Raw genomic sequence first — 13007 nt, 5'->3', positions numbered from 1 at the left:
GAAAGCTCAACAAAGTCAGAGAATGATTGGCTCGATCCTGAGGGTAACTTGAAGAAATAAAATACGAGGGACGGGCCTGAAAGTTGATGAAACGAAGAAAGTTCTCACCCTTAAAAAAACACACGTCTTCGGTGCGAAATCACGGAATGAAAATTGGAGGAAAGATAAAGAGAAGAAAATGTAGTTCAACAAATTTCCAGCAATGTTATTTACGCCGACGATAGAAACGAACAAAAATTACGAAATCAACGTGATATATTATCCACTAATTGTAAGCATTACGAAATGAATAAACCGAATAAAATTCGATCACCGAGTTCGTAAAAAATGATTTAACAATGTAACAAAGCACGGTTTCTCTTATTTTTGACTCCATTAGATGAAACACGAGTCGTCCTTAAAATTAAGATTCCTTCGTTCATTCATTCCACAAACAAATTCTATAAACAAGTGTATAATGTTAAAATTGTAAATACCAATGGTCTTTTCACCAGTAAACTTGCCTCTCAGATTTCACTTCATTTACTTTTTATTTATTTTTTTCTCAAATAGTCTCTCCTTAATTTCTATATTTTATCACGAAGTTTTCACTTCTTGCGTTTTAAATATTTTTTCGCGATTCTAACTTAGCTTTTGGTTGCTAAATTCCTCTTTTCGCATTATCGAGGATCAATGACAAGATCGAGAAACTGGCAAGGAAACACGTCTCGTGTCTTACTCGACGAGTCAAATTTTCATCAGCTCTTGCGTCGATTATTTAGCGGGTGTATTCGAATCGTTAGACGGGAAGCCACGGCGCCGCTGTACATCCGATGCAGGAGATAATCGACGGTTTAGTATCGGTCCGAAAGCGGCTGGTGTATCCCTGCCAATTGGTTATCATACTAATTGAGCCTGACTATCCGCCGGCATTGCGGGCTAATGAGAATTACATCCCTTGTACCACCATGGCCGATCCGTTCGGCTGCAGCCCAGTGTTGGTAATTGTTCGACCTCCGCTCTGGTCCGTAAACCACCGAGTATCGTCAACACGCCTCAATTTGTCATTCCGACGCCATTTTGAAACGATTCGTATTCAATTCTGCGTTTAAAACTTTTGTGACGAAAATTTCATTTTTAGTAGTAACTAGAAAAATTGAGTAAAACAGATATCGTTAAAAAAACTGTTGTCAAAAATGAAACAAGTTAAGGACTAAGCGATAACCGGAGCTGAATTTTTGTTTCCCTTTTTCTTCACCTTATAACCGAAAAAGATGCTTTTAGTTACAAATTGAAAAAAAAAAATAAACATGTTTTCCAGCTTATAAATAGAAAATCTAACGAGGTTGAATTTTGCTACGTTATTGTAACGAAATTTTGAGAAAAATTCACCATTTTCTTATGCTTTACATTTACTTTGAAAAAAACAAAGATTTCAATATATGAATATGTCTTGTTTTATGAAGGTTTGATGAATTTTAAACAATTCCAACATCTCGAAATACAACATTTTTCATCAGCATTTAAATCGTAACAATAACGTTACCAACTTCAACCTAATATTTTTTATGGGCTGCGGTTTCAGATCGACATCGTTTTCTGCCTTAGAAAAATACCAACTTTTTTTCTCTTCAACGCTTCGTTACGTTAACGCTAAAAACTTCAGCCTCATAAAATTTATTCTATCAGTAACTAACTTTCTCACTTTTTTTTTTCACGTACCATTGTCCCTAGCTATATGTTTTCTAATCACCGTAGCAAAAATTAGCGTTTTTCTAACCTCAAATCAACGTCGAGCTCTCATATCAATAGTCTCAAAATAATTGGAAAAAAAACACAAAAAAAAAAACAAACGATAACAATGTGGAAGAAAAGTAGTAAAAATTGTATGATTGAATTTTATTCCTCAATGTCTTCGTTTTATTTCCACCTACTTAACGCTTAATGGGTGAATTCATGTGATTGTGTTTCGAAGCATAGCATCGATCAGAAAATATACACGGATTTTACAAAACGACAAAATTCATCCGGAATGTAAAAGTTGGGCGTTACTGTTCGTTGATTCTCATACACTTGAAAAAATCGGACGAAATTTCTCAGCTGCGGTGAAAACAGAACAAAGAAAAAAGAGAGAGAGCGAGAGCGAGAGAGAGAGAGAGAGAGAGAGAGAGAGAAGAAAGAAAAGAGAAGAAAAAAAAAAACGTAGACAATGGAAAAATTTGACGAGCTTGGGGATCTGCTGGTTCAGACGTCATGAATAATTCAGCGTTGTAGAATCGTCGCAATTCAACGTAATATCATAATATAATGTACTGAAAATTCTTGCTACCCTTTTCGGAACAGCTACATCCTCATTCTTCGAACATTGCTCGCGCATAAAGCTCAAAAATTTTTCGGATCTAACCATAATAATAATAATAATAACAACGATAATGATATGTGATGAAAATAATTTTAAAACATATCTTATTTTTTTTATTCTTATTTTTTTTTTTTCCGTTTCATTAGAAACAGTATTTTTGAATTGTAGGCGATAAGCGGGTGAAAAATCTGCTGAATAATTTTAAGTAATGATATTTTTTTTTCTCACCCGCAGTGTTTATTGCATACTTAAAATTCTTGTGGGAAAAAATTTTACGCTCCCATTCGAAACGGGGAATTATAAAGTTACCGGCTTTATTAACGATGCGATTAAAACGAATTTTGCGGACGGTCTTACGACGGTGATAATATTTTATTATATATTATAATATTAATGTTATTGTTGTTGTTGTTGTTGTTGTTGTTTTATATATAAAGGTATGAAATGTTTCAACAGGCCGGAATTTAAATAACGCTTGATATTGGTAAAATAATGAATAATGAATTTTTCAAACACCATTGCAATGGGTGGTGGTGGATTTTAATAATGAGACGGTGGTTAATTTAATTACACTTTGCGGGCAATTAGGGAGAGGAGGATCTTTGCCGGGTAACCGCGGAGAATTTCTGGACCGTGAGATCAGCCGTACACCTTCTGGTAAATATCAGCCGCTTTTGCCGCAAACGTTCCTCCCCCAAATTGGGCATAAACTCTATACGGTGAGGATTTTCTCGAGGATACGCGGTTTTTCCGAACATCCAGCGGTCTCGAACCCGTGGGGAAAATAAATACATCCAAGAAAGAAGAAGAGAAATGGCGTGTGTATATATACGGGGTATTCCATGACATCTCGATCAAGATTCTACGTCGATGTCTCAGATTGGCTTTATCAGATTTTTTTTTTCTTTTTGCGACTGTTCAACACGAAGAACGAAATCAGATTTTTTTCAGAATTTTCCAACCCAGCGTATCTGAAGTATAATTTAAAAACTTAAAAAAAATAAAACCCCACTTTCTGAAATGTGAAAAATTCAGAAAAATCTTGTAAAATGTAGCGAAAAATTTTTGATAACTCATTATGATATCTGTCTGAATGGAAATTTTTCCTACCATTTTATGTTCATTCTGGTGTCAAAAATTCAATTCAATAACTGTAATGTTTTCTTTATTATTATTTTACTGATTTATTTTTTGAAGTTATGAAATCTGCATCTTCTAACAGGCGTTGAAAAAAAAAAAAATTTATATTATATTTCATAAGATTTTTGTCACTTTTGTCAGATCTCAAAAATCAAGATTCTTATTTTAACAAGTATTGAAATTATACTTGTGTTAAAAATTCTCAAACAAAATTTCGATTGCATTTTTCGTCACGTGCTTTCACACAAAAAATTATAAAGCGAATCTGAGACATCGACGTAAAAAAAATCTTGACCGAAATCTCACGGAATGCCCCATACACTTGCGTTCGTACAAGAGAACGAGGAGAAGAAAAAATTATGAAACAAGTTAGAATCGGAAAAGTTCTACTCATTTCTTACCATCTCAACGGGATTCTGGACTGCGCCAGGAAATAACAAAATCTTACGTCGATTAACCCTGATGGTGGGAATGAAACCAGTGGTACAATATCGTATACATAGCAACATACAAAAGGAATGAATTTTCCTTTCGGAGAGCCAGAGGAGACAAATTTCACCGTCGCATATAATATGCGGATTTTCTCGTTCGCGGATTTCTGTCAGACAACGTTTTTTTTTTTTTTTTTGTTAGTTTTATTTCACCAGTTTTTTTTCTTCCTTTTTCACCGTAGGAAATGGTCACGTAGATACTTTTGACGTACGGCAAATATTGACAGAGGAAAGTATCCTTTTGATGGCGCAGCGAGCTTCGTACTCAATGAAAAAAACTGTTTGTCCCCGTATTTTTCATCATTCCAACAATTTTATAATATCACATAATACGATTTTGCGGCAAGGAGCTCTAGAAAATAATAATATCAAAAAGTAAAATTCGAGGAAAAGAGTTTCATTTTATTTCTTTTTTTTTTTTTTCTCTTTCACCTCAACGATATCGTATTTTCTACTTTGTAAAAAGGATTTCGACTCGTTTGCTTGAAAGAAAAAAAGAAAGCAAATAAATCAAAACCATGCGCTGCAATTTTTCCAACAACGCAAAAAAAAAAAAAAAAAAAAAAAAAAACGATCCTGTTTTCGTTTTTGATATCATATCTTCGGTTGCAATTTTTTCGTTTTTTTTCTCTCTCTCTTCTTTCTTCTCCTTCGCTTTAACAGCGAGGCAAAATCTCGATGTATCGGTATATTACGCGGTTCATATACGGGAGCGATTTTACTCGGAGAGGGTTTGAAGCCCGTTAGTGAAAATTTTATCCAATTAGCGGCATCCCGCAAATTTTGACGCTTTGCTACGAGGCTCCTTTCATAGAGTTCACGTATCGGGGTTTCGAGAGTTCGTCATTGCAGCGGAGACGCGTTTACAACAGGGTTGAATTACCGTGGGAAAATTACGGCCACGCGAACCTGATAATATTGAGGGGTTTCAAATTCATCATCTACGAATCGCGCGCAGCTCGATGATCCATTCAGCGGTTGATTGGTGTGCTAGGTTGTTGTTATTTTTTTTTGTTTTCACTTCATAGCCTGCATGTTGACGGGGGCGGGGTTGAAATTCTAAATTTGAAAAATTTCGAAAGTGCCAAATTTTTTATTTTTTGGTGACGAAATTTAAAACGAAGAAATCAAACTTTGACGAAATATCATAGTTTCGAATGGTCGGAAACCAGAGGCTCTAAATTCCGAAAGGATAAAATACTGTGAGAGGGCGTAACTTCGACAAGTCAAAGTTCCTAAAGTGCGAGAATGAGAAAATTTGGAAATCTGAAGAATCGAAATTCCGAATGATCGAAGATTTTCAGTTCTGTGAATTTCTGGCTCGGTAAAATTTCAACACTTTGATCTTTCTTTGTTTTGGATTTTCGATATTTTTACATCCGCAATCCTGGTCATTCTGATTTTTCACATTCACTCGTTGAGTAAACTACGCTGTGTGAGTATATCTTAATTTTCGAAACTTTACTTTTCGGAACTTTGCTCTGCCGGAACTTTACTGTTCGAAATTTTGAGCAGCTGGGTTTCCAACCATGTGAAGCTTTATTGTTTATGCAAAGTTTGATTTCGTCACTTCGAGTCTCCCCACCAAATAATTCGAAATTGGAAGTCTTCGGAACATTTCAAATTCGGAACTTTAACTCCGTTCCATCTTTACGATTCTATCAAAAAAACATTTAGTCAGTCAACGATGATTTTGTCGCTTTATTTTCGTTCAGTTTCTAAAAACTAAGGGTTTCCACGTAGGCGGAAAAACGCTGACGAATGTAAGAAAAGAAAAAACAAAAAAGCTGAGACAAATCAGAGAGAAACAAACCATTCTTGCTCGATCGATCGATCAAGGAAAACGCCTATCAACCGTCAATTACATTTATTATTTCTCAGGGAAATACTCGTTAGTCAACCAAAAACGGCATCATCAATTTTCGGCCAATTCCGCCTCTGTCACTGCGTCACTCACTCATTCCATGCCTCTACTTCCTCCTCCCCCCTCACCCTTCCACAGACTTCGAAAAGAGCCAAACCCCGCCTGAGCTTAACCCGTTGATTAAGCTCTCAAATGATACCTCATTTGTTTCAATCCCTGCCAAGTCTTTCAATCGTGCCGAGAAATCAACGAGCCAATGAGTAGTCTCACAAATCCGCCCCATTTATTCATTTTCCCGCATTGTCTGTTCGTTGGCTTTATTTTTATTTTTTGTTCTTCGTCTCTCTTCGCAATTCACTCCTTTTCATTTCCGATCCGTTTCACCTTTGCTCAGCTCATATTTCGGTATAATTATTCACCTATATCTTTCTTACTATGTACGTACACCATTCCGCGGTTTCATTTAACACTAGTAACGTATCGATGAACTGAATTTTTCTAGTTACTGTAACAAATGAAACTTTTCTCAGATCATATTTTCATATTTTCAAGTCTAGATACGATAAAAAAAAATATACGCCCTTTTGCCTGTTTCATAAGCAAAAGATCGTGTTGCCATTAGATATGCGACATGATAAGTATCTTAAAAGCATTAGTAAGAAGAATTTCACACACTCAGGGAAATTGTTTTCTCCGTGTTATTGTCGATCGAGTAGACGAGAAAGATAGGAGAGAAAACAAAAGAGAAAAGAACAGAAAAAAAAAAAAACACCTCACGTATTTCTTATCCGGTACTATCACCCTGTTAAGAACGTCATCAATCACTCACCCTCTATAATCCAATCACTTGCCTCAATCTAACCTAACGAACACTACATCACTGGTCACCCCCCCCCCCCCCCCCCCCCCCAAGTGCATGCAGCACGGTGAAGTCAATTTAGTTTTACCACTCCGATTCACGGCGCCTTGGGACTTTTTATTACGGTCAAACTTTCGTTCCAACATCGATACGACGGAGAAGATATCGAATTCATTGAAAGTGGATCCCACTGTCACTTTTTGGCAAACATTATACCGAGTATCTACCGCTGTTTTTTTATTTCATCTGCGACAAAGCTCGTGTTACGAAAGCAGACTGTTCGATTCCTGGTGAGATTACAGAGTAAAACTGACACCGTGCTTAAGGGGGAGGAGCACAGCTTGGACGGTCTAAAATCACACCTATTTGTAGTTTTTTTTTTTTTTATCAAGAAAATGAAAACACTCGGAGAAATTCGAGTTTCAGGGTTCCATTGTTTATGGTTTCAAGAACGTTTTAGAATTTTATCGTTGAAATTAATAACAAAATGGTGACATGACCACGTTTTCGATTTGAAATGTTGTCACAATCTTGAAATTTGTTTATCGAATCGAGTTCTTGGGTAGATTTTTGAATTTCAATCTCAACGTTATGTTACAAAAATATTTTCGACAATATTTTGGTCAAAGGATTATAAATTTTTCATTAATAATCGTATATGTTTGAAAATTAGTTCGTCATTCCAACAATATTCAAACACTTTTTCTAGCGATACCTGTTTTACTGAATTTTTCTAGTTACTGTAACAAATGAAATTTTTCTCAGTGCACCTCTCCTCATCCATAGCTTAGTTTAACATTGTAATACTTTCGAGTACTTCTGTACCTATTCCATTTTATATTTATATGTAACATTCGCCCAACATTGCCATGGACATGAATAAACCGTTACTATTATTATTATCATCTTTATTATCACGCGCATATTTTCCAGACGTTCATGTAATACCCGAGTTGAGTTGGCGTTCCAGGTGTGTCCGTGCAACGGAGAGCAAAGCTGACCAATGTCGGAAGGCGAACATCCTGACAGCGATACGACGTAATAGCGTTTGGTACCGGTTTTATCGGTGTATATCATAGACGAATCCCATTCTAAGCCGCTAAATATAACGGAAGCACGGCTTGGCCAATCAAGATGAACGTCAAAGTTGTCTCGTTACCGGTTTCAGACCGTAAACTTTCCTGTAACCGTAACTTTGATCCCTCAACCTCCTCGACTCTCCGATTGAAAACTGTTCCGGATTGTTAACCGTGGCACCACTCTCAACTTTTGGCATTAATTGGAGGTGAAAAACGACACGGGGTTACTTTGTCTGAGCTTTTTTTTCGACTTCTCCGTTTATTTTTTTTTTCATTTTCAAACAACGGACGAGAGGAACACGTCCACCGTTAAACTGTGCGAGGGTATTCCGAAGAGGGTTTCGAACAATATAAACCTTCGAGCAGTTACTGCTTCCCAGGAGAGAGATACTCGGATAGAATTAGGGGCAGTTTATTTTCCAAGCGCGTCTTCGACGCTTCGACGAATTTGGGTGATCAACATCTTGTCAGCATCTTTTCCTTCATTTTTTCCTTCTACAGTGAACACCAGGGGTTATTGGGTGTTTGGCAGATCTTTCAGGGTGTGTCTGACAACGAAGGCATCCAAATGGAGGGTGTTAAATTTTGTTTCTAAAATACAGGTAAAAATGTTGCTTGAAATCAAGGAAACGTACTTTCCTCAGTATAAAATCTGATAACCCTGCCAAATTTTATTCATCATAAAACTGTCCTGTAAAAGCCTGAAAGGTACCTTGACCACCAAAACATTCTCAACTTTTTTATTATCATACACTCCAATACTTTGTGGCTACAACGACAGTAATTTTGATGCTACATTGATCCTTTTTTTTCAAATTGAATATGAAATTGTACACTTTAAAATCATATTTTTCATATTTGTGTCAGAACATAGAGGGGAATGACCAGGAACATGCAGGCACAGTAATTCGTCAAAACTGGAATCACCGAACAATCGAGAAACATCAGCGAACATCTGACATTATTCTCGAATATGAATTGAAAAGTGCATCGCAAGTTTTGAGCTTATGAAGTACGATTGAGTGCATCCATATCCAAGAAATAAAAGCCGATTGCGCACGTGGAAATCGACGAGGATGATATATTTCCACGAGCTTTGGTTAGTCCGAAGAGTTTCAGAGCCAGGCGAGTCTTATAGAAATGCCTTCGCCTCGTAGAGACTTTGAAGCTTGAATCCACACCCTGACTTGCCGAGGAAATCGCGAGTTCCGTATCACGTCGTAAATAATTGTTTCCCCGGATCGATGCATATCGGTAATTATGAACATGTTGGAAACATGTTGTTGGTATATACTTACTCGGGCGATCAAGTTCGTTGTTCAGAGCATCGTCGTCGAACAATTTGTTCCTCGATCCAGCTGCGTTAACCGTAGTCAGTATAATAACGAAATAAATTACCGAACTCGCGCAAAACATGACTGCTGACATATCCTCAGCGCATTTTAGAACCTCGACGGGTGCAGTTAAGATCACTGAAGATGCTTGACTTCACTGTTTCGAACCGTCGTTTCACTACCTTGCACGAAAATCGGTAAACACTCACCGAAGTCGCAAGTTGAAGCACTAATTCAAAGGAATTCTGTATTATCGATCGAGTCGAAGCACTAATTCAGATGAATTTAGTATTATCGATAAAGTTGAAGCACCAATTCAGAGAAATTCCGTATCATCGATTGAACCGAAGCACTAATTCCGAGGAATTCAGTATTGCCGATGTAGTCGAAGCACTAAGTCAAAGGGATTCTGTATTATCGATTTAGCCGAAGCACTAATTCGAAGGAATTCAGTATTACCGATGTAGTCGAAGCACTAATTCAGAGGAATTCTGTATTTTCGATCGAGCCAAAGCACCAATTCGGAGGAATTCAGTATTACCGATGCAGTCGAAGCACTAATTCAAAAGGATTCAGTATTTTTGAATGAGCCAAAGCACTAATTCAGAGGAATTCTGTATTACCGATTGAGACGAAGCACTAATTCAGAGGAATTATGTATTATCGATTGAACCGAAGCTCGTCCAACCGTCTGTTAGTACATCGATAAATTTCTCACTGCAGACTTATCTCACTCCTTACGTTATTCCAATCGCAGTGATGCTTCTCCACTTTGTTCTTTTCACACTTCACGAGGTACGCGTCGAGATTTCGGTTGATTTCAGAGGTAATTTCATGCTTATCGAATTGTAAATTGTTCCTGCGGAAACTTGAGGATTTACCGGATGAGTTGTTTTTCTTTCGGCCCCTCTCCTCGTTTGAATTTCGAAGGATAACTTTCATTCCACTTTTTTATTACAATTTCGAATAATCCTCGTTCGTTGCTGCGACGGCGGCGGCTCGCCAACGGACATAAAATGTCTTTTTAATGACCGTGGGGCATAATTTCGGCGCGAATGAAATGTTGTAATTAAAGCAGTTAAAAATCTCTGACGAGCTGCACAGTTGCCGAAATATGCGGAACGGATGCCGCACTGTCGCGTCGTTCTGGTTCCGTAATTAACCCGATGTATATACTGCACATACCGGCACTAATTTTACACTGATGAACAAAAAAAAAAAAAAAACAAAAGAGAAAACTTTCCTAGTTTCTTTCTCCTCCTTCGGTCAAACCTTCAGCACCACGAGCTTGATCGCGAGGATTTGTATTATACTTATAGAACGTATTAATTATTCAGATCGATTAATGAGCGTGGCTCGAGTTTAAAACTTCGACGCATGCCTCACTCAACCTTTTAACCATTCGGTAATTTTTTTTTCTTCTTTTATTCATTTATTCAACTACTACCGGAATTTTAAACCCCCACTCGAAAAACTTTCAACAACGCACCGAACTGAAAATTCACCAACAATTTTCCCACCCAGCGTAACAATGAAATTCCGTTAATGTACTATCGGGTAAACGATGATGTTGAAGTCTGATTAATTAATCTCGACGGGAATTTGAATCGGGACTATCTTCCGTTTATTTATTTTTACAATAAAAATTAGTAAACAATTCTCACGATATCTCGATGATACGTTTTCCCATTAGCTAAATTTTGGAATATCATCCCCGTGTTTATTACTTTCAAAAAAAAAGCTGGGAAAGTGTTTTCTCATAGTAGGGACGGAGTTTCTCGTCAGTTCTGCCGGTTTTTCTCCTTATTATGATCACCCGTCTATGCTGTCATGTGACAAACGTGTATCTCCATTTAAGCTCGTCTGGTTCCGTTTCAACCGACATTAACGATTCCCCACCGAACTGAAATATTCACAGTTCCACAATCGAAGCTCGTAGCACGCAGGCGAGCTTTTTCCACCCCAAAATTCTCGCCGCTTAATTACGCCTCCGATTGAAACATGTATGGCGAGTGAAACCGACGATTTTCGGTTTCCACATCCCACGCGCTGTCACCAAAAAATCATCTTCAATCGTGGAAACGTCTGTTGTGACAAATTGCGGAAGCCTATTTCGCGACAAGTTATACGCACCCACTGGGTGTAACCGCACTCATAACGAAATATGATTTGGTTTAACGCGAGGCCTGCTAATTGCGAAGCCGATTAAAGGATCCAATCACCGGAAGTCGTGCCAAATTCTGGTGTTGCGAAATTCGAGATCCTCGCGGCTCGAGCTTGATTGAAAATCGATAACATCGCTGGGAGGTCGAGTTTATTTTAATGTCAACTCTCGACCAGATGGTCGTGGTACCTAAAACTTGGTTCACTGGATGGCGGAACGATCATCCCCCGGACGACAGAACCGCGCGCGTTCAGCGTCGCCGGCGCACTAAAGGTTCGGATTTTCGTGGCGCAGGATCGCGGCGAGGGTTTCACGAGGGTTTCAGGTGGTTCGTAAAAGCTCGGCAAGCTTCGTTCGGACTTTAAACGTACTGGCTTGGTGCCTTGTGCTTGTACGAAAGTAGGTACCGATGTGCTTTTCACTACCTGCAGTGTTCGCTCGTCGAGAAGGGTCAAGAAGTGGAATGGACACACAGTGGAAGGGTCGAGTAATCGAGTTTTCGAAGAGCCGGGAAACCTAATTCGTTGTATTTGAAACGGCGAAATTGGAGGGATACAGAAATTCGAAATATTAAATTCTGCAGATGATTCTGTATTCAGGATTTTCTTCGTTTTCAATTTTCTGTACTTTGACCTCATGCATTTTCAAATTCTACGGAATGGATTTTCGCTTCACTGAAAATTCGATATCACGAGTCTCGTATTTAACCATTTAATGCATTCATTTTTCCTCAGATGCGATTCACTTGAAATTTGGCATACATGGGTTTTTGGGGTCGTTGATTATGAATCTCAACTCGAATTTCAAATATTCAAAATGCCGGATCCAACATGGTTGAACCTGAATTAAAAACGTTATTTGACTTTGATAAGATTTTGTGTTACACGGATTTTGGAGTCACTGATTACGAATATGAAATGGAAAATCGAAAATTCAAAATGCCGGATCTAACATGACATGATAGATGAGTAAGAAAATGCTTTTTTTTATGGAAAATTGCAAATTTCGGTCATTTGTTTACATATGCTATTTTTTCAATAAACATATAAATAAATTTCATATTTTTTCAGACCTGGAAATATATCAGGGATAATGTAGAACGAAAAAACTCTGCAGTTGTTACCAAAAAATTAGTTGAACAAATAAATTAATGGGTCGCATTGTACAAATATACCACTTTTTCATCCCCACCCTGATCGTTCTTCTAAAATAATCGATCTTCAGATCTATCTCTCTCGAAACGGTTCTATGGAAACTAAGATATTTAAAAATCATAAATTTCAAAGAATCGATGCAGCATGAATTGACTTACGAATCATCATCTTTGATACGAAATTCAATTCTTTGGACTCGTCGAATCGAGATCGTGCATCCCAAGATTCCAAGCCGGCTGCATTGTTTCGCGCAACCGGACTCGACTGCACCTGAGAACCCGGCAGGAGTTCTCCTAATTGTGTAATTTGTAGACAGGTCGCTTTGCTGAGGCAGAAATTACCTCGTTAGATTCTGTTACCCCCGGACCGTTTCCCGCTGTATCCACCCACCGGCCTCGCTCTAATCACCGCATTGCTTGATCTATCGTTAGACTCTCGCCGACTCTCCGCCTTTTAATTCACTTGCAATTAGGCTTCACCGCTGCCTCGCCAAGACCGAGATGGACTTGACTTTACACCGCAAATACTTTGGGATTGCTCGACTTTGCTTTTTAAAATTTTTTAAATTTATATCTTTATTT

General features: G+C 37.9%; 1 protein-coding gene across 4 annotated transcripts in view; it reads right to left on the bottom strand.

The window, feature by feature from the left end:
- LOC124308603 (hemicentin-2-like) overlaps positions 1-13007 on the bottom strand; it is a 162407-nt gene that overhangs the window by 141043 nt on the left and 8357 nt on the right. For 2 of the 4 annotated variants that reach the window (XM_046771440.1, XM_046771441.1), the window contains exon 1: positions 9073-11522. The exons of the other annotated variants lie outside the window; for them this stretch is intronic. In XM_046771440.1, the coding sequence (XP_046627396.1) occupies positions 9073-9202 (130 nt within the window). In that variant the 5' untranslated portion in view covers positions 9203-11522. Of the gene's footprint in view, positions 1-9072; positions 11523-13007 lie in introns of those variants that run through there. 4 annotated transcript variants of the gene reach the window in all.

This window comes from Neodiprion virginianus, chromosome 7 (genome assembly GCF_021901495.1).
Source record: "Neodiprion virginianus isolate iyNeoVirg1 chromosome 7, iyNeoVirg1.1, whole genome shotgun sequence".
NCBI lineage: Eukaryota > Metazoa > Arthropoda > Insecta > Hymenoptera > Diprionidae > Neodiprion > Neodiprion virginianus.
The sequence above is the reverse complement of the archived record's forward strand: the minus strand, read 5'-3'. Positions and strand labels throughout refer to the sequence as shown.